General features: G+C 56.6%; 3 protein-coding genes across 3 annotated transcripts in view; 1 reads left to right on the forward strand and 2 right to left on the reverse strand.

The window, feature by feature from the left end:
• Positions 1 to 24,833, forward strand: part of LOC128561610 (tryptase beta-2-like) — a 219,234-nt gene that overhangs the window by 54,965 nt on the left and 139,436 nt on the right. The window lies entirely within an intron of this gene.
• C1QTNF8 (C1q and TNF related 8) lies at positions 11,915 to 13,304 on the reverse strand. Its single transcript, XM_053556066.1, has 2 exons — positions 13,094 to 13,304; positions 11,915 to 12,465 (listed from the first exon to the last, which is right to left on the reverse strand). Exons 1-2 carry the CDS (start codon positions 13,302 to 13,304, stop codon positions 11,915 to 11,917), a joined length of 762 nt encoding a protein of 253 aa, XP_053412041.1.
• Positions 18,745 to 23,391, reverse strand: TEKT4 (tektin 4). The gene is made up of 6 exons (XM_053556057.1): positions 22,858 to 23,391; positions 21,706 to 21,776; positions 21,408 to 21,551; positions 19,909 to 20,131; positions 19,224 to 19,378; positions 18,745 to 18,961 (listed from the first exon to the last, which is right to left on the reverse strand). The coding sequence occupies exons 1-6, from the start codon at positions 23,389 to 23,391 to the stop codon at positions 18,745 to 18,747; spliced, it is 1,344 nt and encodes a 447-aa protein (XP_053412032.1).

Raw genomic sequence — 24,833 nt, forward strand, 5'->3', positions numbered from 1 at the left:
GTGACAAAACCCACCGCTTAGGGGTTCAGCACCCCAGGTAGGTATACGGGGCCCTAGGAGGAGCCAATCGCCATGCAACCAGGTCGCCCTAGGATCTGGGCACAAAGTGCACCTGGTTAAAATGACTTTGGGGACTGAGCAGATGGCTCAGAAATCTGCCTGGATCAATTCTCTCAATCAATTTGAGGTCCTGCTCTCCCCCTAGGCCAAGCCAACCAAGCGTGCTGTGTGGGCAGGACAACTGCCAGCAGTGCCCAGCCATCCCCGCTGCCCACTAGGGGTAAAGATGCCCCCAAACCTCCAACTCTCAGGCTCCCTGTCTCCACCTCATGCACCCTAGAGCCCCAGGGCCTGCCCAGACCCTGGCTGCAGTGACCTTGTTCCCCCATTATGTGGGTCCCAGCCTTGCAGCCCTGCCAGGCTCCCACCGGCTGGTCCCAGCCATACACTACCACCTTCACACTCAGGCCTTGGACTTGCCTGGCCAGGTGCACACCCTCTCCTCACACCAACACTGAATGGCAAGTTCTTCCAAGAGCTCCTACTACTCCTGCTGAGCTGGCCTGGAAGGACAGTAAGCTTACATGGTGACCTCAGCAGCTGGACCTGTGTCCCCTCTTACTGTCCATAGCCTGGCTTGGCTGATGCCTGAAACAGAGCACATGTGTCCTCGGAAAGATAATGGTGTGCACCAGCACAGGTTGGTTGTGGCAATCCAGTCAGGCTGGAAGAGCATTCCAGGAAGAGAGAACAGCCTATGTGAAGGCTCAGCAGCATAGGAGCAAAGCCACATGCATTCTCTGCATTGGGGTGTTGGGAGCAGAAGAGAGGAGCAGATATGACCACCAGGTCCTGCCCTGAGTGGGGGCTTTATCCCAGGCTGCCAGGTTGAGGGAAGACAGAGAGAGAAGGGAGGCACCTGGACACAGGGACAGAGCAGAGGTTGAGTTGTCAGGAGCTGGGTAACAGTGCCAGGCAGGTTCCTGCATGTAGCATGTGGCCCTGGGCAAGCCCCAGGGTCTGATGGGTTAGGGGTTGTCTGGAAGTCTCCAGGTAGTCCATGGATCCTGGGGACCGGGCTTGGCCAGTGTGGATAATCTCAGAGTCACACTGGAGGGACAAAGACAAACACACTCCAAGGGCCGCACACTAAAGCCCTGGAGGGATTCAGGTGAGTGTCCCAGGAGGAGGTGGATCCTTGGTGGGTCTGCTGCCATCTTGCATCCAGCACCGGGGGAGCAGTGAGGGTCTGTGGGTGGCCAGGACGCCTTCCTGAGAGCCCGGGCTGGGGTGCACAGAGCAAACATTCTCCAGTGCACAGCAGCTGCTCTGTTTGCATGGATGGGTTTTATTAGCCACTGGGCTCTGCTGCTCTGAGTGACCTCGCTCAGGAAATCCGGCCCTGGGGCAAGGACGAGTGTGGAGACTGGGAAGAGTGGCTGGGAGGCAGTCCCCAGGAGGGGTGTTGTCCTCCCCACAATGAAGGGAGTACAGTCTGGGCTGTGAGGGGCTAACAGACCCTCCTAGCCCACCCCCACCAGCAGGAGCAAGGTGAGGGTCCAGGGTGGGGACAGGAAGGACCTGGAGAAGGAACTGGGTGGGTAGATGACGTGGGGTTGGACAGAAGCCAGGGGGTGCTCTCAGAGCAGTCTTGGGGGTCCCCTAGAACCTCAGGAGCAAGTGCGGAAGGGAGGGACTGGGGCAGTGTGGGCAGCACAGTGCCCTGGGCTGATGACCGTGGGGGCTCTGCCACCCTAGGGACACTAGAGGATGGAGGGGCTGGGGAGAGGCTCCAGCCAAGAGCGGCCACCTCTCTTTTCCCTCCCTCCTGTGCCCTGCTGGGTTCCCAATGGCTGGACACACCCAGAAGCTGTAATTGTGGTCCATAGTGGTCAGTGACCATCTCAGAGTAGGTGAGAGATGTGGGGACTAACAGGAGATGCTGGCCCGTCCATCTGAGTCCCTGTCTCATATCATAAAGCCCAAGAGGGCAGCCAGAGGGTAAGGCAGATGCCCAAGAAGCCCCAGCCTCTGACCCCACACGGGTGCTCAGGTCCTACCAAAGGGCCATGCCAAGGGGTCCCTGGAGGAAGGCAGGGGTTCTATGGCTGCTGGTGCCTTGGGATGGTCAGGAGGGAGGATCCCACTGCTTCTCCTGCCCACCTGACTCTCTAGACCAGGGGTCCTCAAACTTTTTAAACAGGGGGCCAGTTCACTGTCCCTCAGACAGTTGGAGGGCCGGACTATGGTTAAAAAAAAAAACTATGAACAAATTCCTATGCACACATCTTATTTTGAAGTAAAAAAAAAAATGGGAATAAATACAATATTTAAAATGAAGAATAACTCAAGTTAAATCAACAAACTTACCAGTATTTCAATGGGAACTATAGGCATGCTTTTGGCTAATGAGATGGTCAATGTCCAGTTCCATATTTGTCACTGCTAGTCGTAACAAGTAATGCAAGTGTGCATCAGTTAGTCTAGATCTGGTTGGAGATTTCAGATGTTTCATTCTGGAAAAAGTTCGTTCACAGACATAAATGCTACCAAAGATGGTTGCCATTTTGAGTGCGTGGTTCCTGAGATTAGAATATGTCTCAGAGGGGAGAGATGCACAGAAATTAGGAAGGCCGCTTGACTTGAATGCGTCTTTCAGAGAGTCACAATTCTGCAGTTCAGCCAGTTCCATTTGGTAAATCATATCCACATGTTCAATGTCAATAGAAAATGGGTTATGGAAAAGCTGTATGTCCTGTTCCTGGAGATGAAGCTCTTTAAATCCAAATTGGAACTCCTTTTGCAACTTTTCTAGTGAATCCACACATGTTTTATTTGGGAATGCAACCAGTGGATTTTCTGCTAACAGATTTTGAGTTGTGGGGAGATGGCAGAAATTTTCCTCTTTCACTTGTTTAATGAGGAGGCCTAATTTTACTTCAAATGCTTTTACATGTGATTGCATATCACAGATGAGCTTCCCCTTTCCTTGAAGTTGCACTTTGAAACTGTTGAGTAGCTCTGTTACATCTGTCAGAAAGGCAAGGTGCCGTTTCCATTCTGCATCATCGAGCTCTGGTACTTGTTTTTTGAAAGCAGAAAAGCTGTAATCTGTGGAAGTAGGTCATAGAAATGTTTCAAAATTCTCCCTCGACTCAGCCAATGGACTTCTGTGTGGTACGGAACATCTTCAGGAAATTCCTGAAATTGTCTGTGGTTTAGTGCATTACCTCTAATGAAGTTAACACAAGATACCACAGTTTTCATAACAGAGTCCCACTTCGGTGATTTATTACATAGCGCTTGTTGGTGGATGAGGCAGTGTATGGCTATTGGATGAGAATGGTTATGTTTGTCCATCTCTTGGTTAATGCGAGCAATTACTCCTTACTTAGATCCCACCATGCTAGGAGCACCATCAGTTGTCACACTAGCTAGTTTTGCCCAGTCCAGCTCCAAACTATTCACAGTTTGCCAAACCTTTTCATAAATATCCTCTCCTGTAGTTGTTCCTTTGATGCTTTGCAGTGCAGCAAGCTCTTCTGTGACTTCGAAATAGCCATTCATACCACAAATAAAAATTAGAAGTTGTGCAGAATCATGAACATCATTACTTTCATCAAGTGCCAAGGAAAAATAGGAAGGGTTTTTTGCGGAGTTTTGCAAATGCTGATGCAAATTGTCTCCCATTTCTTCAATCCTTCATGTAATTGAGGGTCATGAAAGGCTCACTGTACTAAATAAATCGGCCTTCTCTGGACACATCTCTTTGGCAACAGAAAGAAGGCATTCTTTAACAAATTCTCCCTCCACGAATGGTCTGCCAGTGCACACTATTATCTTGGCAACTTGAAAACTTGCTCCCAGTGATGAAGTATTTAGCTGTTTCTGCTTCACAAAAGTATTTTGCTGAGTTGTCAATGTATATTTCAGTTTTAATATTTTTATCTTTTCTCACTTCTCCAACCAAACTATCACATTTATCTTTATGTTGAGTTTGATAATGTCGACGCAAATTGTATTCTTTGAACACAGACGCTATATTCTGGCATATCAAACACACAGCTCTTTCCTTGTACTGCATGAAAAAGTAATCTAAGTCCACTGTTCTTTGAATATCCTACACTCCGAGTCAATTTTTCTCTTTCTTGATATTATTGTTTCCTAGGGATTCCAAATTGCTATTAATAAAATACCAATATATATATACAGCACTCCAAAAACAATATACCAGCAATAACTTTGCCCACACAGAGACATACAGACTGCACTGCCCATCCATGCAGTCTGATCAGTGCCCATCAATGCAGTCTGATCAGTGTCCATCAGTGCAGCCTTGCCAGTCCACATCATTTCAGCCTCGCCAGTGCCTGTATGGTGGAACTCTGCTTTTACCTCAGGCTCACACTGGTGTGGTGTGGGAACAGGCACAATTACAGAGCCGGTTCCTCCACCACCTTTCCAGTTCACACTACCCTGTGCGAACCGCACTGCGATCTGTGAACTCGCACAGGAATCTGATCTCATGGGTGAGAAGACCCATGTGATCAGATTCCACTGCAGGAAAAAAGAAGGCATGTATGCCTTTTTTCTTCCAAATCTAATGCGAGTTCAGCCGTACAAGCATATGGCTGAACTCACACTGCTCAGAGATCGCAACAGTATGAACCAGGGCTTACACAGCACACAACATGCAACATCATACACAACTGAATAGCAATCAGAATATAAATGCACTTACTGGCAATTAAATTGGGTTTCCTGCTCCTCGGCTGTCTGCAGAGCCGGATTAGGTTCCCATGGGGCCCTAGACAGATTACCAGTTTGGGGCCCCCATGAGGATAACCCTGAGCACTAACCATTTGCATTAACACTGACCACTGACTATTTGCAATAACACTGACTGCTGACAATTTGCATTAATACTGAGCGCTAACAATTTGCATTAACACTGAGCACTTACAATTATCATAACCACTGAGCATTGACCATTTACATTACCTCTGAGCACTGACAATTTGCATTAGCACTGAGTGCTGACTATTTGTGTTATCACTGTGATGCAACCCCCCTAGAAACTACCCCCAACCAACTAACCAACTTAAAAAAAGGCTTTCCTAACTTCAAAAAAAAGGCTCTTCTAACTTCAAAAAAAGGTGCCCCCTATCTGCAAAAAAAAAAACCTCCTAACTTCAGAAAAAAAAAGGTCCCCCTTAATTGCAAAAAAAGGCCCTACTAACTGCAAAGAAAAAAACGACCTCCTAACTTCAAAAAAAATAAATCCTAACTTGTTCTTACCTCAGTCCTTAGGCAGCAGCAGGCTCTGCACAGGCAACCTGGTGACTCCTCCGATTACACCAGAGACTGAGATGAGGAGTCAAGAGACAGAGAGAAGGAGGGGTGGGGAGAGACAGAGAGAAGGAGCGGAGTCGGAGAGTAGGAGGGGAATCGGAGAGTGTGGGGCACATTCCACACATGTGCACTGCAGCTGGACAGTGGGTTGCTAAGCAGGACGGCAGTAACACCCAGTGGGGAGAGACTGAGAGAAGGAACGGAGTCCGAGAGTTGGCACACATTCCACATATGCACACGGTGGCCCGGCCAGACAAGTCTGCTACTAAGCAGGACAGGCAGCTGTGGCAAAGATACCCAGCGGGCCAGATGAATGTCCTCCGCAGGCTGCATGTGGCCCGTGGGCCGTAGTTTGAGGACCCCTGCTCTAGACGCTTGGTTTACCCATGTGTCCCTCTGAGGCCGCCCTGCTCCAGCCATGCTGGATGTCCAGCTGCCCCCCAACCAGGCCCTGCCCATCTGTCACCTGAGGGGCACAGAGAGTGGCAGTGAGCATGCGGCTGGAAATGCAATCAGCTACACAAGAGGAAGGGGTGTCCTGCAGGTCTGTGGCAACCAAGATGATTTTTTATTACTTTCTGTGTCTTCCAAATTCTCTATTTCCTCTCGAGTTTTGTTCTATGGGGCAGGAAGCCTACCCTTTTCTATCTCTGGGGCAGGTGCACTTCCTGTCTGGAGTTGTAGTTTCTGGATGGATATAGAGCAATATGTTTTATTTTTTTGAAGTCAGACATAGCATGTATCTACTTGGAAAATTCTTCCACTTTTCTACTTAATTCAGTGGCTTTTACCTGTCCAGTAATTAGCTAAATGTCCTCACATATTTTTAATATTCTGGTGAAATATATATATATAAAAACAAAGTTTTGTCACCTTAACTATCTTTATGTACAGTGTGGTGGCATTATGTTCATTCACACTCTTAAGCAGCCATCATCACATCCACCTCTAGAACGCCTTTCAACATCACAAAGTGAAGCGAGCTCTGTCACCATTCAACCCCTCCCTGTTGCCACCTCCCCATCCCTGGCCCACTGCTCTGTTTTCTATCTCCATGACGGTGACAACTCCAGGGACCACATGAAAGTGGAATCATCCAGTGGCGCCTGTGGCTCAGTGAGTAGGGCGCCGGCCCCATATACCGAGGGTGGCAGGTTCAAACCCAGCCCCAGCCGAACTGCAACAAAAAAATAGCCCAGCGTTGTGGTGGGCGCCTGTAGTCCCAGCTGCTTGGGAGGCTGAGGCAGGAGAATCGCGGAAGCCCAAGAGCTGGAGGTTGCTGTGAGTCCTGTGACATCATGGCATTCTACCGAGGGCGGTAAAGTGAGACTCTGTCTCTACAAAAAAAAAAAAATAATAATAATAATAAAATTTAAAAATTTTTTTTTAAATTAAAAAAAAAAGAAAGTGGAATCATCTGGGGTTGGTCCTTTTGGACGGACTCATTTCACGTAGTGCGGTGTCTTCAACATCCATTTGTAGCCCGTGTCAATCTCTTTCCTCTGTAACTTACACACTAGTCCACCATATGTGTGTTCCACATCTGTTTGTCCATCCTTCCTATATAGGCACCTCAATGGTTTCCCCTGTCCATTTGTGCTGTTCACCTCATAATACTGTTGTGTTGGCCACAAAGTTTCAACATGTGAATTTTGGAGGGACACTTCCAGGCCATAGCATCTATCTTTGGCTATCATGAACATGAGGTCCATCGCATGTATCTGTAATGGTGATAGTGCCGAAAGCACTTTCATTCAACTGATCTTTGCACATGCTATGAATATTAACTGGAAAGCGCCCACTCCTCCTCGCTGCCGCCTGCCTTCCTGGTGCCCTTGCGTCCTCTTGGGATGATGAGCTTCTGGCAATTCTGTCCTTCTCTGCCTGGTGGTCACTGCATCAATTATGATACCTTTGTGCTCCATTTTAATATCAACTAGAGAAAGTCTCCACCCAAGACTGAGCCAAGACAAGTTTCATTTTTCCAGGTTCCCTTCAACATTACTCTTACAAGATTAAAAAAATGGAATTTTTGCACAGATGTTCATAATACCATTCGTTACTCGTAACAGCCAAAAGGTGGAAACCACCAAGTGTCCACGAACAGATGAACTGATGAACAAATGCATCCATCCGTGAGAAGGAATGACGCCCCGACGCACCAGGACATGGATGAGCCTCACAAACGGGGTGCCCGGGGACAGAAGCCAGACACAGGGCTGTGCGTTGAGTGGCTCTAATTACATGGGATGTCAGAACAGGCAAGTCCACAGATGCTGCCCTAGGCTGTGGGCAGAGAGTGAAGATAATGGGGACAGATTTCTTTTGGGGAAATGAAAACATTCTGGAACCAGACAGAGGAGGTGGTCGTACAGAGTGTAGTAATGCTACTCAACGGTACCCTCTAATGTGGTGAATTTTATGTCTTATGAATTTCATCTAAACATTTAAAATCAGAGTTCTCTTGAAATTTCACTGCACTGATAAACTGTCACCCAAAAGAGAACTGAGCCACCCCTGGGTGCCAGCATTGTGCTTTGGTCTCTTATGGGGAAATGTACACGCCAGGTCACATCTGGATCCAGATGGCTGTGTACACCCTAGGCAGTGCCAAGGCCGCCGTTGGGTCTGTGTCTTTCGCTTGGTGTAGAGGAGCACATTCATCACCCGCCTGACCAGGGCTTGGTCGCCCTGCAGAGAATACTGAACTGACCTCATCTTTTTCCATTCTCAGTTTTTTAAATTAAACAAGACTGGAAGGTGGACAAGTTGCAGGTGCCACCGCCTAGTCCTAGATCTACCAGCAGGGCCCCAGCACATCCCCAAAAGTGCACCAAGGCTTTGGACAGGAGCTGCCCAGCTTAGCTCTCCAGGGTCTGTCCCACCCACACCAAGGGTACGTTCCCCTGAGCATGTGCTCAATCCCACGACCATGAAAACAACTGTTCTTGGGGGCCCAGCCTGAGTCCAAATCAACATGGTCCTGTCTGGGCCTTTACCAAGCCTAGCCCCAGCCCTCCAGCCTGTGCTGTGCATTTTCTGGGCTTTCTAGGGGTACTGTGTCTTCCAGGCCTCCCTCCTATGGAGCAGCCTACATCCTGCAGGGCAGTGCCAACTCCCAGGAATCACAGAGGCCGTGGGCCTAAAGGTAGCTGGCTCAGGGCCAGGGAGGAAACCCTCATTTGGGGTTCCCGAGCTCCCTGCCTGGCTCTGGTGCAGAGCAGGCTGCGGGATAAGAGTGGACATCCTCCCTTGGCCCAGATGGCCTGCTGCACCCCGCCCAACCCAAGCTCCCTTGGAGCTTGACCCTTTGCATGGGCAGCTGAGACCGCCATCCCACTGCTGCCGCCTTTTGCAGGAGCACTTGCAATACTTGCCCCCAACAGGACCCTCCATGGCACTTCCCCAAGGCAGTAGCCCCAGGAGTATGTGGCCAGGTACCTGACCAGCTCTGCCCTCCTGGTCAGTGGCCCAAAGCAGGCTATCTAGGGAGGTTTGGATCCTGGTTCCCCTGCAAGCCTTGGAGGACAGCGAGACTCATGCCTCAGGACCAAATACCCAGACCTGAAAGATATGCTTTCAGCCCTGTGCTCCCAGGGCATTGCTGCCTTCACTCTGTGGACCCGGCCTGAGCCCTCTGCTCCCCACTGCATGACAGGGATGCTAAGGCCATGGGGCGAGCTGGAAGGGACACAGGCTTTGTTTGGAGAAGGTTGGACTGTGGTGGGAGCCTGGCCCTGGCTGTGGGGGTCTTGGTGTTATCCTCACATGGGAAGGAGGCCAAGTGACCACTGCGCCAGCATGGGGGACCAAGAATGCATGGCCGGGTAGCCCGTCTTCGGCCAGGCTGGCTTCAGCATGGGGTATGGGAGGGGAGACCAGGCCTCAGGGTAGAGGGAGGTGCCTGGGACCCTCTCCCTTCCTGTTTGGGGCCTTTTCTGCCGCCAGGGCCCATTAGCACTTGAGGTGGCTGTGGCACTCCTGCTGGTTGCCAAGTGCCCTGGGCGTGTCCCCAGCCAGAGACAGGATGAAGACATAGGCCCAAGGGGCAAAGTGCACCCGAGGCTCTACCTTCTTCAGTGACCAGGAGAGGCAGTTCCCCAGTGGGGACAGGCAAGGCCCAGGCCTGTGGCCTCCAGTACCCTTCTCTCCAGCAGGGCCAGGGTGTCACCAGCCCAGGACACCTGCCCACTCCTCCTGGTCCTGTGCAGCAACCCCCCAACACACAACAGTAGTCTTAGAAGGAAGGTCATCTGGGGTTGCAGGTGGCAGCTTGACTCCAGTGGGCTCAAGAGGGACTAAAGGGACCTGCAGGCTTGGGCCAAGGGATGGACAACTAGGGTGAGCCCCTTCCCTGCAGACAAACCCTACACAGACAGTGAATGGGAGCCTGATGGCCACCAACCACCTTGCTCTGTCAGGGTCTGTTCTGGGGTCCCCCAGCCTTGTCTGTGGTGTCAGCTCCCAGGATAGATGCTCAGATGGTTGCCAGACCCTGGCTGGGCCTCAGTTTCCCTCTGTCCCCAGGATAGGAGCAAATGTGCTAGGTGAGAGTGGCCAACAGGGCATCCAGTGTCCACTTGGAATCGTCAGAGGAAGTAGCCACGATGGGCCCTGACTGTCCGTGACCTGTGCCTTCAGGGAGGCAGCAGGTACATCCACGCCCACTGACCCTTCCCTCTTACAGCCCTGTCCTCCTTTCCCAGCCCCTCTGCCTTGCCACCCCTTCAGGCTCCTGAGGGTAGCAACGTCCACCCCCATAGGCCGGGGCTCCTGGTGGCAGGCGAAGGCACAGAGTTCCTGTCTGCATCTCCCCACTCTGTGTGGGTGAGGATGGATGAGTCAATCCCACCCCCCGGAGGCTGGTGGCCCTGACCCCATCAGTAGACCACCATGGCAAGGTGAGTCTCATCAGTAGACCACCATGGTGAGGTGAGTCCTGGAGTTGGAGCACGGAGCCTGTGCCTTTGGAGACCCTCCAGGGGTGAGGGTAGGGGGTGGTGGTGGGTTGAGGGTCGGGAGCAGGAGTGAGTGAGGGAGGGCAGGTTGGGAAGGGGGAGCAGAAATGCGTGAGGAGAGGGCAGAGGTGAGAGTGGGGAGGGTAGAGGTGGAGGTGAGTGAGGCCAGGGCAGGGGTTAGGGTGGAGAAGGCAAGGAGAGGGTGGTGAGGGCAGGGAGGGCAGACGGGAGGGTGAGGAGGGCAGGAGTATGAGTGGAGAGGGCAGGGGTGAGGAAAAGCATGGCAGGGGTGAGGGTGGAGAGGGCAAGGAGAGGTGTGGAGGGTGGAATGAGGGTGGAGAGGGCAGAGGTGAAAGTGGGGAGGGTGGGGTGGGAAGGAAGAAAAGCCGGACGAGGGTGAGGATAGAGAGGGCAGAGTGAGGGTGGTGAGGGCAGGGAAGGCAGATGGGAGGGTGATGAGGGCAGGGGTGAGAGTGGAGAAGACAGGGGTGAGGATGGAGAGGGCAGAGGTGAGGGTGGGGAAGGCAGGGGTAACGGTGGAGAGAGCAGGGAGAGGGCATGGAGAGTGGAGGGTGGAGTGAGGGTAGAGAAGGCAGAGATGAAGGGAGGATGAGGGAGGGCAGAGCAGGGCTGAAGGTGGAGAGAGAAGGAGGAGAATGGGGAGGGTGGGGTGGGAATGAGGGAGGGCAGGATAGTGGTGAGGATGCAGAGGGCAGACGTGAGGGTGGAGAGGGCAAGGATAAAGGTGGAGAGGGTGGGGTGGGGGCCGGGAGGGTGAGGAGGGTGGCAATGAGGGCAGCAGAGTGTCACAGTGCCATAAGTGTGACCACCCTCTGTGCCCTCCTGCCTGGGACAGGGGCACGGCCCACTCACCACTCCCACAGGGGACCTCACTGCTCCAAGTGTGGCCTTGCCACATGGGCCCAGCTTAAGCCATATCTGAGCACAGGAATCCACATGGGTGTCTGAGGCTTCCAGGTTCCGGACAGGTCAAGCTCTACACTTCCTCCACCACCCCTGCCCTTCTGGACAGATAGACCAGTGGACCCTTGTGAGCCCCAGAAAATCAGCCTCCCAGTGCTCAGTCAGGCATCTCCTGCCAAGGACGAGCCTCCCCACAGGCCGGCACCCCTGCCCTGGCCATTGTGTGCACTTACTGCCTCTGGAATTTACCATCTGTTTCCTGCTACAATCTGGGTTCCGAAAGGGCCAGCTCTGCCTTTGCCGGCTCCCAGCAGGTACTGGGAAATACTCAATGATGAGCAGGAGTCTTCACAGCAGCAGTGCTGACGCAGCCTTTATGAGCAGAACAAGCCACTTGGCCACAAGGGTGAATATCTGGGTGAACAATTGGCCTTCAATCAACCCCCAACCCAGCCCCAGCAGCCACATGCCCAGCACCACAAGCCTCTCTGTCTCATGTGGCTTCATCTGTGTCACCCCGAGAGGGCAGGCTGTGTGTCAAGCTTGTCCCCGCCATACAAGACATTCCATTGCTCCATCACTTTGCACAGTCTGCACTCAAGCACAGCTGCACCTGCCTTCCACTGGGACGCTGTGGTCCTCCTGGGGTGTGACACAAGGGGTCTCTGGGTGCTTGCTGACTAGAGCTCTGTGGCTGGCTTGACCAGGTGGCCACTGAAGGTGATGTAGAGGTCTCCGTGCTCACCGTAGATGGCATTGTCACGGTCACGCTGGAACATGCGCACCCAGACGGTATCGCCGGCAGCCAGCGGCAACAGCAGGCTCTGGGCCTGCATGACGCTGCGCTCGCTGGGCTGTGCGTACAGCACAGCCATGGCCCTCTGGTTCAGCATGATGTGCACGTAGGTCTCCTTGTAGTTCCAGGTGTGTACATTGAGGCTCAGGAAGTAGACACCCGGCACTACACAGTGGAAGTGACCTGAGGCCAGGTTAAAGGCACTGTCCACATTTACCAGTTCTGTGTCAAAGGACACAGCCTGGAAGTCCTCGGCACTGTGCAGCCCCTTGCGCCGGCCCACCGAAAAGGCTGCATAGGCACGCTGGCACAGGGCACCTGGAGGCCCCACCTGCCCCTTCTGACCTTTGAGGCCCTGTAGGCCCCGGAAGCCTGGTGGACCCTCCTTCCCACTCCTGCCAGGGTGACCTCTGGGCCCTGCTTCGCCCTTATCACCTGCAAGGGTACAAGCAAGGGGCCTGGTCAGGGTCAGGCCCAGGGGGCCACTCCACTCTTCCAGGCCCCGTGTGCATGGGTCAAGGGCTGGAGCTCAAGGGTCACACTGACCGTAGGTGCTTGCAAGCGGCCTCACCCCTTGTAGCCTGTTCCTGTCTGTAAGATGGTGCTCCCTGCCCCTCCATGGTGGTGAGAAGCCATTCCCCAAAAGTACAGTTGTACCAAAGACTGTGGCAAAGGCTGTCACCATCTGGAGATGGGTCTCAGATGGACTTTGACAGATGGGAGGGCTGGGAAGTTCTTGTTCAAGTCTAACCTAAGCACAGCCTGCTGCCTAACCTGCAGAATGCAGTCTCAGTTTCAGGTCTCAGACCAACAGGGTCTTTCCCTTCCCAAGGGTCCTGCCTCCTTCCCCAAAGGCCTCAGCACCCCCATTTGGTCTACAGCCTTCTCCCCAGGCCAGGCTTCCTGCTGGGGCAGCCCCCAGCAAGCAGCCTTACCAGTATGGGGACTGGCGCTCCGTGTCCTAGTCCCCGCCCCCTCCCCCTTCTCTGAGCTCCACATCCCTGCTTCCCTCAGCAGGGGTGTCAGCTGCTGGGGGTGCAAGCAGAATCTCTTGGACACTCACCCTTGAGGATTGAGATGTCTATGGTGGGCCGCACTTGGAGCACCCTCCACCACTGGTCCCCAGCACTCACACGGGCATATGGGCAGGGGGCAGCAGCCTGGGGCCACGCTGGGCGGCAGCAGTGCACACAGGGCCTTCGGGACAGTCCCAGGCTGGGCCAGGCCCCCATGGGCAGTACCAGTGCCAGAAGCATCAGGGCAGAGGCTGCCATCTCAGTCAGAGCCTGAGGAGGAGATATCCCTGCTAGAGGCCCTGCCTCACAGCAGCCCTAGCTGTGCCTCCTTGTCTGGGGGAGACTGCCCTAGGAGCTCTCTACCCTCCTAAGGGTGCTGTGATGGGCACCCAGACCCCTGAGTCTGGGGTCCTGTTCTCCAAACATGCAGACCCCACATCTGGCAGGTAACGGGGAACCCTTCAAACTCAGGAGCAGGCCAGCCATCCAACCCCCCACCAGGATAGGCAGACACCTTAGGGAGTGGTTGCTCCAGGGAGAGGCTACCCCACCCTGGGGTGGCCTACCTGGGGAACAGTCCCTGTCCCACTGGATAAGCGGCTGCATCTTGAGCTCCCAGGGGAGAGCCTGCAGGGGACTTCAGGGGCTACCCCTTGAAGCCCCTCCAAAGTGGGAAGATGAGGCCCACCAATCCTAGGCCTCCTCCTACTCCAGGAGAGCCCACCCTGAAGACACATGTGCCAGGTGGCGTGATGGGGAACCAGAGCCAGCCGGGGTCCACCTGAACAAGACGGGCTTCCCTCCCAGCTCAACTAGCAGCTGCCCATGGCCAGGCTAGGCCTGCTGGTCTTGGTCCCCACAAGGCTGTGTCTAGAGGTCACAGCCGTGGCTGGTCTCCCATAAGGCCAGGCATGTAGAATCAGGTTACTTGATCTTCCCTGCATCCCCTCTGCTGGGCAAAGACAAGTCCCCCTCCTTTGAGAAGCCCTTAGGGATTGCGGCCCAAGGCGAGTTCCTTCCTCTCTTACAATGAGTCTCAGTCCCACCCCAGGTGGGCTGAGCTTCTCTGGCAGTTGAGACTCCTTGTCTGCCTGAACCCTCAGAGCACAGCAGACCCTGACTTGTCCCCCCAGCCCCACTGGACCCCACACAACCCTCCGGGACTATTCCTGTGGAGGCCCCGATAGGAGTGAGTGTGCCCCTGGAACCCTGCCCCTGGGGAGGCTTATGCCCTGGAGCTCTGAGATTCAGGCATCCAGCTGCCTGCCCCCCACCCCAGGAGGCAGTCCAGGCTGGCTCCTTCTCTGCTAGGGTCTAGAGGAGAGCCCAGTCTGCTTGGTGTTGTGAAGACCCCCCTCCCTGGCCTGTGCCCCCTGTTACCGTCACACGCCACAAGTGCTGCTGCTGCTGCTGCCGCCTGGTTGTCTCCTGTGCCTCTGCCCCCAGAAGCCTGTCAAAAAGCCTTTCATGCCTACCGGCGCCTGTGGCTTCCTCCGGTCCGTCCAAGACCAACAGGCAAGGGGCCAGTGCCTGGGTAGGCACCCACACACAACCTGCCCTGGGGGCTCCAGTGCCTCCTGCCAGACTCCCGTACCCGTGCAGGTCTGGGAACCAATTATCTCGGTGGCCTGGCTGGGAGTGGTGCCAGGGTGAGCAGCCCCCTCCATAGCAGAAGCCCAGCCTGCTGTATGCACGGGACACAGCAACCGGGGAGCAGTCTGGGAGGCCAGAGCCAGGGCTATGCCAGGTGAGCCTGGTGAGGGACTGGAGCCAGGGTGGGTCTGCGGGGCCCAGACCAAGGCCACTGTGCCATGCCAGGCCAGCTCGGCCACCAGCCTACCTGGTGACGCAGACAACCCTCACCTGGGAGCTAGGGCTAGACTCAATGATGGAGCCCCACCCCATGACACCCACCAAGGAAGGCTGTGGCACTAGCCCACCCTTTCAGGGACAACAATGGTGACTGGCAACAAGGACTCAGGGGCCTCCTAGGCCATGGTGGAGGGTTGGGCTGCATCCTCTGGGCACCTGAGGTGAAGCCACAACAGGGCTCTGGACTGGTCCCTGCTTGGACCACAGGCCTCTGGACAGAGACACAGCCAGCCATAGCCAAGCCTCCTTCTAGGGGAGGCGCTCAATATGGCAGAGAACTCTGGCAGTGGTGCCCAAAGGGCAGGCTTTGGGAGGGAAGAGCTGGGCCCTCCACCTGGTGCTAGAGAGGAGGGAAGGACATTAAGGCAGGCCCTGTGGGGTGATCTCCCCAGGGCTGGTGAGGGCGCTGGACGGGGCCCTGACTGCTGGTGCTGGTTCAGGGGCTTCCTCCAGCTACTGGCCCCACAAGATAGCAGCTCAAGCCAGCAGCCCCTCTGGGGCCAGCTGTCTTCACCTTCCTTTGGCTGTGGAATTACAGATTGGGATGTGAAGATCCCAGGTCCCCAGATAGGCCATGCAGCCGCTTGAGCCATCTCTGCACACCAGGACACAGTCCCCCGGATGCCAGGTGGCAGGTCCCTGGAGGGCCCAGGTGGGGGCTCCTATGTGACTGCCCTATCAGGGTCATCACCCTTCCAGTGGCAACTCAGAAGTGGCTGAGAATGTCTCCTGTGGCAGGTGGGGATTGGTGAACACAGCTGTGGGGACCTGCCAGGCTCCAATCACTGAGTCCCTCTCTATGGGTCCCCCTTATAGCTCCCTGACACCAGCAGAGATGGCCCTCCCAAAGACCAGAGGGAAGGTTCCTATAGGAATACAGGGTCTCCCCAAGACAGGGCTAGGGGGAGGAAAGGGCCTCTTCCAGGGAAGTTGTGGGGTGGGTGGAAGGGCCTGGGATGGGGTCTTCGGGTCCCTCTAGACCCTGCTTGGGAGCGTCCATCAGGTGTCCACATTGCCCCTATGGGCACAGGCGCCCCAAGCCAAGCTCTGGGCAGAGCACAGCAGTCAGTGAGAGCAGAGGGTGCGTCAGTGGCAGCAGGAGAGCTCATCTCATGGACAGAAATAGCCCTGGCTCAGACACCGCCACCAGTATCACCCTGGCGACGGGGAGCTAGGCCGAATCTCGTGGCCCTAGGGGCCCTCAGTGGACATCCTGCTGGGGCACCAGGGGTGTCAGCACCCCTCACTGCTTCCCATGCTGGGGTGGGAAGGTTGTGCTTTCCACCTCGTGCTGATGAGGTATGAGGTGGGCCCTCTGACCTCAGCACCGTGCAGGGTGCCCAGGAAACAGGTGGGCTCTGTGGGTGCCAGGTCTTCATTGTTAGTGCCTAGAAAGGCAGGAGCACAGCAGGCATCCCCCAGCCCAGCAGGTGGCCTGAGTGTGGAAAAGGGTCAGGCTGTCTGTGCATAGCCTCTACCACCATCAGCCTCACCATCGCCACAGGCTCTGCTGCAGCTGGGCAAGGCCACCCGTGGGGGAGGTGTGTACAAGCGTCCAACCCCGTGAGCGACCGCGTGGCCTGGTCAGGAGGCTCTACACACAGGGAGCCTCGACATGCCAGGCTTAGTGGACAATGCCGTGGACAGAGTGCAAGGCTGCCTCTAGGGCCCAGGGGTCAATAAGGGCTACTGATGACCTGGGAGTTGGGACAAGTGCGCTGCTGTAGTGTTGCCCCCGCCCCCACACAGCCCTCACCTGAGAGTGCCCTCCCCTCAGAGGACCTGGATAGCCTGGTCCTCTCCACTCCAACCCTGGTTGGGCCACTAACAGCTGCAGGGGGCCAACAGACCCTCCTGGACAGCTGGGAAGGTGTCCATGCCTGTCTGTTTTCTTTTCTTTTCTTCTTTTTTTTTTTCTTTTTGAGACAAAATCTTACTTTGTTGCCCTCAGTAGAGTGCTGTGGCGTCACAGCTCACAGCAACCTCCAGCTCTTGGGCATAGGCAATTCTCTTGCCTCAGCCTCCCGAGTAGCTGGGACTATAGGCTCCCACCACAACCCTCCTCTATTTTTTTGTTGCAGTTTGGCAGGGGCCGGGTTCAAACCCTCCACCTTTGGTATATTGAGCCGGTGCCCTACTCACTGAGCCACAGGTGCCACCCCTGTCTCAGTTTTCTTTGTCTCGTGCATCCATCCCAAGGAGGCTGGAGTGTGGGCCCAGCATGGGTAGAGGGACCTGAGAACAGCCCTGAGTGACATCAACCCTCCTGCCACTGCAGTAGCCTGAATTCTCCCTCTCCCTAAGACTCCAGTGGCAGAGAGGCCTTCCCGGACAAGCCACACCTGATCATAGCAGGTGGGGGCTCAGGGCTAGGCTGATGGGGACTCCTCGGAGGGGCTTCTGGGCAATGGAGTCATATGGCTGCCTGTGTCCAGATGGCTTCAGGGCAGTGTTTCGACAATCCAGGGTCAAGAAGGAATTCAGTAAGAGGAGGCACTGCTAGAGGTCCAGCTGGGCAGCCCTACCTGGGCTCTGGGTCTCTTCCCGCTGCTGAGACATCACAGTGACAGTGTTTAGGGTGAATTTTAATGGAATGCAAAGACTAAGAGGGGCCTGTTGTCACTGTGGTGACCACTGGCTTGTGACAAGTGGTGTGGCTTCTGTGGTGACAGGAAGTGGTGCTTCCTCTGAAATAGTCTTCTCTGCAGAGAAGGTCCCCCAGCTTCGGTGACAGGGTCAGACACTGCCTTGCCCTGTCATGGGGCTTACAGTTGGGGAGGATCCAGCCAGGCCAGCAAGGGGCATGAGAGGAAGGGCCTCTCCAGCCTGGGCTGTTCCTCCCTCAGTGGCAACTGAGGGCTCAGAAGAAAGGGCAGGCAGTTGTGTTGTGCAAAGGCACAGGGGCTGAATAACCAGCAGGTGCCAGAGACAGGCTTTCAGGAGTGTTGGCCTCCTGTCTGCAATGGAGCTACCCATCGGAGGCTGCCCTGGAGGGTCCAGGGTTAGAGGATTTAAGCATCTGGAGGTAATGTGAGAAGCTCCCTGGCTCCTGGGGTCTAGACTCACCCCTCCTCTCCCCAGTGCCTGTGCTGTAGAAGCCAGGCCCCTCCTCCAGGAAGCCCCCATATCCTCCCTGTTAAGACACGGCTCTGCCCAGGCTGGGTGATGAGTCCAGCAAGGCTCTTCCCTCCAGTACAGGTGTGCAGGTCAGTGTTAGCCCTCTGAGGGCCCAGAAGCAGAGACTTAGAGTGGCATTTCTCCTCTCTAGCACTGGCTTCTGGACTCAAGTGAGCCCCAGAAAAGGTACCTTTTCTCTTCCCAGCACCCTCAGCAACAATTTCCACCTTGCTGACTCCCTAGCCCAGCCCTCAGGGCCAGGCCAGGTGGGGCTATGGTAGGGGGTGCTGCCCGGTGGGGTTCAGCCTGGAGGGACTCTCCCACCCCCTGTCCATCAGGTATGCTCAGCAATAGGAGGAGCTTCAAGCAGAGGGAGCACCTGTCCCAAGAGATATACAAGGTGAGTTGGGGCCCCTTGGGGTGCAGACAGGAGGTGAGTGCAGTGCTAAAGGATGTCCCATGGCCTGAGGCTGTGCAGGGCGAAGGGACAGCAGAAATGGGGTCTGTGGGGGTGAGAGGGCAGGATGATGGGAGGCTCTGGACACGCTCTCTGAGCCTGGACCTTATCACGGTTCAGGACTACAGATCCATAGGTGAAGCGGGCTGTGCGGTGACCAAGAGCAGCCAAGAAGCCTACCCTGGCCCCACATGATGTGCAGAAAGCTAATGTGCTCTTTATTTGGGGGTGTGTTAATGGCTCGGGGGACAGTCACTGATAGCCGGTCAGCTGCAGCATGGTGGGATAGCGGGCACGGTGAGCCATGCACTTCTGGCGGTCGATGAAGAGGCTGTTGGTCTTGACTGCAATGTCCTTCTCTAGGCTCATGCGTGTGTCTTCCAGGTTTCGCAGAGACTGCTCTGCTTCTAGAAGCTTCTCCTTTAGGGCTGCAAGGGACATGTTCAGCTCCTCCACCTCACTCACCAGCCTACAGGAGATTGGGGGTGTTATCGGGGGCTCAGGGTAGGGGCTGTGGGCACCTCCCCCAGGGGGGACAAGATGGGGGTTGGAACTCAGGGGGAGGCCTGGCCAAGACCCCACGAAAGGACCCCCGGGTCCCAAGGGGAAGCTCCCAGAAAACTAGTCCTAGGAGTGACCCCTAGCTATAGGGGCAGGGGGAGGCCAGAGGGCAGGTGGATGGGGCAGTGATGGCCATGTGGCCCTGGGCCTGCCACAAGGAGGACAGGCACCTGAACTGGGCGGTGTCGCGGCACAGCTCCACATTGGGTCGATGTGAACGCTTGTACAGGCGTGTCTGGGCCACCCTCAGTGGTGCCTCCTTGTCCTTGATGGCCTGCTTCAGGGCCGCAACGTTGTGCTCCTGCTCCGTGATCTCCCGCAGTGTCTGAGGGCAGGACCGTGCCCATGGGCCCCAGTCAGGTCAGGGCCAGGCCAGCAGGGTACCAGCGCTCCTGCACACAGGGACAGCCAGGCCGGCCCTTTCTGCTCTCTTGGGGCTGTGTCCAGCGGGGCAGCCCTGTCCTATGGCTCTGGGGGACGCTTAAGGAAGGGACAATGTGACGGCTCAGCATGGCCTGAGCACCCCTAGCCTGGTGGTCACCAGGCCCCCAGCCCTGGCTGAGTACTCAAGGGACTTGGGAGCACCAAAGGCCTGGCTAAGAACCCAGAGTCAGAGGCCTATGGCCCAACCAAGCCTGCTGAGTCACCCCACTAGGTGGTTCCTGACCCCCAACCTGCCTCCTGCCTCCATCCTCCCTACACCCATCAGCCCCTGGTGTGCTGCTTAGTGGCACTGCCAACTGTCTCTGCACGTGCTTAGTGGGAGCCCACACACATGCGGGCACCTGCTCCTGGGGCCCTCAGGGTGGACAGGGCTCAGGGTGGGCCCCGGGGAACAGTTTCAGGTCGGCCCACCTTAAGCAGGTGGTGCTGTAGCTTGTGCAGGGCGTCCTCCAGCTCCTCACAGCGACGCCCAAAAGCCAGGTTCACGGAGTCGCACTGCAGCCGCAGGTCCTCCGCAGTGTCCTGAAGGATGCAGTCAATAAGCGCCCGCAGGTTGGTTGAGGCCCGCTGCTCACGCTCTGCACGACACAGGTTTTCCTGGGTGAACTTGGCCCATGTCTGGGCTGTGGAGGCGCTGCAGACAGAAGCAGGCTTGTCAGGGAGGGCCTGCCCACGGTGCTGCCATGCCACCCCACTGCCTGGCCCACTATACCCCACCTCCATGCCAGGGCCCGCGCCCCACACCATGAGGCCACCTGACCCCCACCCTGCATCCTCCTGCATCCTATATCCCCTTTCTCAAAACCTGTGTCTCCCCCTGCCCAGCATCCTATGTCTCCCCCACCCCGCATCCTGTGCCCCCACCATGTCCTGTGTCCCCCTGCCTCAAACCCTGTGTCCCCTCCACCTGGCATGCTGTACACCCCTGTCCCATACCCTGTGTCCCCATCCTATGTCCCCTGCACCCTGTGCCCCTGCCCCAAACTCTGTACCCTCTCATCACACCCATGCCCCCCCACATCTCATGTCCCCCCATGCCACACATTTCTCTCCCCTACTCTCTAACCCTGCACCCTGTATCCCCTCACACCCTGTGTCCCCCCACCCTGCACCCTGTGTCCCCTCTACCCTGCACCATTCCCCCTGCCCAGTATCTTCTGCCTCTCTCACACTGTACCCCTCTGCCCCCCACCCTGTGCCCCCTAACACCCCGTAACCTCCCACGCAGCCTGACCCCCATCCCATGATGCCCACACCTGTGTCCTCTACCCTGCACCCCATGTCCCCCAGCATGCCAGGTCCCCCCTTGCTCCACACCCTGTGGCCCCACCCCACATCCTGTGTCCTCCTCAGCCCACACCCGGTGTCCTCTGTGCCCCACCCTATATCCCCCTGCCCCACACCCTGTACCCCTCTACCCATACCCTGTGTCCCCTATATCCTGTCCCTCCCATACCCTGTCCCCCACCCATACCCCGTGTACCCCCCACTTCACACCCAGTGTCCCTATGCAACCTGTACGCCCCATCCTACACCCTGTGTACCCTCATCCTGTGCCCCCTGCATCTGTGCCCCCCCACCTTATGTCCCTCCTGCCCAACACCCTGTGTCCCTACACATGCTGTGTCCCTCCCAGCTCCATACCCTGTGCCTCCCCCACATCCTGTGTCCCCTGCCTTACCTCCTGTGTCCTCCCCAGCCTGTACCCTGTGTGCCCCTGTGCCTCCCCTACACCACGCTGTGCGTCCCCCCACCTCTATACCCTGTGTTTATCCCCCACCCTGCATCCCATATACCCCTGCCCTACACCGTGTGCCCCCATGCTTTCCCTGGTTCTCCTTGACCCCCATGCCCTGGCTCCCCCTTTGATGCAGTGTCACCCAGGGCAGACACACACTCTGTCAGCCTACCTCTCCTCGAACTGGGCAGAGTGAGGGTAGGACTGCACCTCAGTACTCTGGCTGTGCAGGCGGGCACAGTACTCGTCAATGTTGTAGGCCTCCACCTTGTCCGACCAGTCCAGCTCGCAGGTCTCCTTGTGCTCCCGGTTAAGCCTGGATGGCAGCAGTTAGCTCAGTGCCAGGCCCCCTAAGCTGGCAGAACCTACCCCTCCACTCTGGGACCCGGGTAGTCCCCACCCTCTCTGAGCCTGGGGTCCAGGTAGGCGGGATCAAGTGTTATCCCTTGGGCCTGGAGGCACTTGCCCACCGGATCTGGTTCACCGCTTGCATGATGGTCCTCTTCAGAAGCTCCTGGACATTCCGGATGAGCTCGGCTTCCTGCGGGGAAGAAATCCCACCTGAGCCCAGAGCTCACTGAGGGCTGAAAAGGGCCCAATCCCTGCTCGCTCATGTCTCCTGGAAAGTAGAGCCATGAAGCGCAGATCCTTCTGTGTGGGGCTTACTCTGGGCTTTCAAACATTCTTTCTGGTGTGTTGTAAGCAGGGTCTTTTCTTCTGGGGACTTCTCCTAGCAGCAGATCCCACACTCTTAAGCTCGAGGGTCATTGCTGCAGTGGTCTCAGAGCCTGCCCTGAGGGGCATTGGCCTGCCCTTTGGCCCCTGGGACAGCCTCCAAGGCCCCTGATCCCTGGGGACCAGCTGTTCACCTGGGCTGACCCTGGGGCTCTGTCCTGACACCCAGAACACAAGGTTCTGGGCCTGCGGCCTGCATGGTTTCATGTTTTGTGTGAGGACAACCCTCTTCCCTATGACTGGGATTCCCGCCTCGACCTCATGCTGCATCTTCAGGTAATCCCCTGAAGATGTTGGGGTCCTGGTCCCATGTGCCCCTGTTGTTGCACTGGTGTTAGTGTTTCTATTACTGGGCATGGTAAATGCTGGAGCAGGGATGGCCCCTGAACAGGGGGTGTAGGAAGGGGTCTCCCTGAAGTCCCTGAACAGTCCCTAAGCATCCTTCAGTAATGATGATGCCCAGACCTGAGAGGTGAGCAGGTTCTGCAGAGCCAGCACCAGCAGCCAGCCTGGCACTTCCCTAATGCTACAGGGCTGCCCCAAGGACACCTCATGCTGCCTTCTGAGGGGACATTCAGAGGACAGAGGGGCGCTGGAGGGAACTATGAGGTCAGGGAACTCAGGCTGAATCTTCTTGGACTCAAGTGGGCTGGAGGGGATGAAGTCCCAAAAGAGAGACAGTTACTTGAAAGTCCGTGATTCAGTGATGGCAAAACCACCTCCAGTGACTAAAGAGCCAGGTGTCTGAGCCCCAGGGTCCTGTATCAGGTGCAAGGGGGCTTGACGTGTACCTGCATGTGGCCACGTGGGTGCACAGGTACCAAGCCTGTGGCCGCAGGTAACCCCATGTCTGCCCTGGCCCCTTGTGCCCTCGCAGCCCCACACACCTTCAGCAGCTCCATCTCCACGTGGTCACGCACAAGGTCCGGGTGCTGGCGGCGCTCGCGGCACTGCAGGTTGTCGGTGGCAATAGAGAAGGGCACTGCCATGGCATCCAGGGCACGCTCCAGTCGCTGCTTCTGCGACAGCAGCAGGTCGGTCTCGGCGGACAGCTCATCCACCTCACGCTGTAGCTCGGACTTCCAGCAGTGCATGTCCTGTAGCCGCTGGCCCACCTTCCTTGTGGAGTCCTGCTGTGTGCGCTGTGCCAGCGCCTCTGTCTCAGCCGCCAGCTGCTGGCTCTCATGCCGCTGCCGCTCTGACTGGTCGCGGTCTGCGAAGGCCTGGTGGTAACGGGCATAGCAGTTCTGGAACCACTCGTCCACTAAGTACTTTGCTGTGCGGAAGCCGGCAGTGGCCAGGCCTGAGGACGTGTGGGCACCTGTGTTGCGGGCCACATCGTACACCTTGCAGGGCAGCTCACTGGGCGGCACTGTCTGCGGGGCCGGCTCCTTGGTCAGGAGCACATCAGTCTGTGCCATGTTGCCAGTCCCCTGACGGCGAGTAGGGCCAATGAAGAGCAGGGGCGTTGCTGGACACAGTCAGCTGGGTGCAGTCAGTGGGGCAGCACCAACCACTCTGTCCTCAGAGCAGGAAGTGGCCCCTAGTCACCCTGGTAACACTGTACACACCAAGGGCCTCCTGTTGCTAGGCAACAGAGATTCCCCACCCAGTACCGGGGAAGGGGTGTTCAGGGCAAGCAGAATTGCCCTCTTAAAGAGCCAGGCAGGCCCAAACCCCCTGCCTGGCCACAAATATCAGCAGCCAGCCAAGTGGAGGGTTCTTTTCTCCTAGAGAGCTCTGGGATAAGCCAGTCCCAGCCTTCGGTGTCCTATCCCCAGGCGCGGCCTACCCTGGCAGCCTCCTCCCTTCCAGAGTCTGTTCTGCCTACCTTGCTAGGTGCTATCTTCTGACCACCTCCTGGCCCAGGCTCTGGGCACAGCTGAAGCACAGGAGCCCAGGCTGCTAGGGCCTCAGGGTGGGTGTTGGGGTGCTGACAATGTTACCCCGCTCACTGCAGTTTCCCACAGAGGGTCCTCTCCCTTTCCCATAACCCCCACACCAGCCAACAGCACACTGTGGTCTGGAGACTGGGCACCCCATCCCACCCCTGCCCAGGCAGCTGAGTCCAAGGCAGTGCCTACTGGCCTGCCCAGAGAGTGCTCCCTCCTGCCCACTCCTCCCTCCATGACCCACCAAGGCCTTACCAGGGCACCAGAGAGGCCAGTTGCTCTTTGATGGGAGGTTAAAGTTGGCCTCTGGTGCATGTTTGGAGTCAGACGCCTAAATCTGTCCTGGGAAGTTGTCCCAAAGTCACCTGGTGCCAGGCTGTGAGGATGAAGCAATATGGACAGGCAGCTCATGGCATCCAAACAGGGCCCACAACAGGGCATCCGCCTTCAAGGACCAAGGGAGCCCCCAGCCTAGGGCAATGCCCAGAACAGCCAGGAGAGGGCACCATTGCCCACAAGTTGCGCTGGGCACCGGCCCCTCCAGGCTCTGCAGCCCTCATCTGCCTGGACCACCCTGGCCTGGGGCCTAGCCCTTCTGGCCTTGGCTTCCCTGGAGACTCCCACCACAAAGTCCTCTTAGCAGGGAACCCACCCTGGCCCCCCATACAGTCTCTGCTTGCCCTCCCTTCCTGACCCCTCACCATAACCCTCGCTGTGGCCACAGGAGCCCCTGGATACGCCTGCCTCCCCAGCTGTGCCCTCTTCCTGGTCCTCTCCCTGACCCTGACCTCATGCTCCACGCTGCTGTCACCAACACAGAGTAGGAGCTTCACAAAGACAGGCTTTGGGAAAGCAGATCCCACGGGCAGTGATCTTGGGCAGCACCACCTACTCCTCACTGTCCTTTAGAGTAGGAGGTCAGGGGATCCCTGGAGTGGATGTGGACCTGAGCAATGTCCCCATGACTCAGT

Source organism: Nycticebus coucang, chromosome 12, assembly GCF_027406575.1.
Source record: "Nycticebus coucang isolate mNycCou1 chromosome 12, mNycCou1.pri, whole genome shotgun sequence".
Taxonomy (NCBI): domain Eukaryota; kingdom Metazoa; phylum Chordata; class Mammalia; order Primates; family Lorisidae; genus Nycticebus; species Nycticebus coucang.

Excerpts from the sequence above, each read along its gene's own strand:
- C1QTNF8 (XM_053556066.1), bottom strand. The coding sequence starts at position 13,304 with ATGGCAGCCTCTGCCCTGATGCTTCTGGCACTGGTACTGCCCATGGGG. Across the intron at positions 12,466-13,093 it reads AGACATCTCAATCCTCAAGG|GTGATAAGGGCGAAGCAGGG; the intron begins GTGAGTGTCCAA and ends GTACCCTTGCAG.
- TEKT4 (XM_053556057.1), bottom strand. The coding sequence starts at position 23,391 with ATGGCACAGACTGATGTGCTCCTGACCAAGGAGCCGGCCCCGCAGACA. Across the intron at positions 21,777-22,857 it reads TGGAGATGGAGCTGCTGAAG|GAAGCCGAGCTCATCCGGAA; the intron begins GTGTGTGGGGCT and ends TCTTCCCCGCAG. Across the intron at positions 19,379-19,908 it reads TACAGCACCACCTGCTTAAG|ACACTGCGGGAGATCACGGA; the intron begins GTGGGCCGACCT and ends TCCTGCCCTCAG.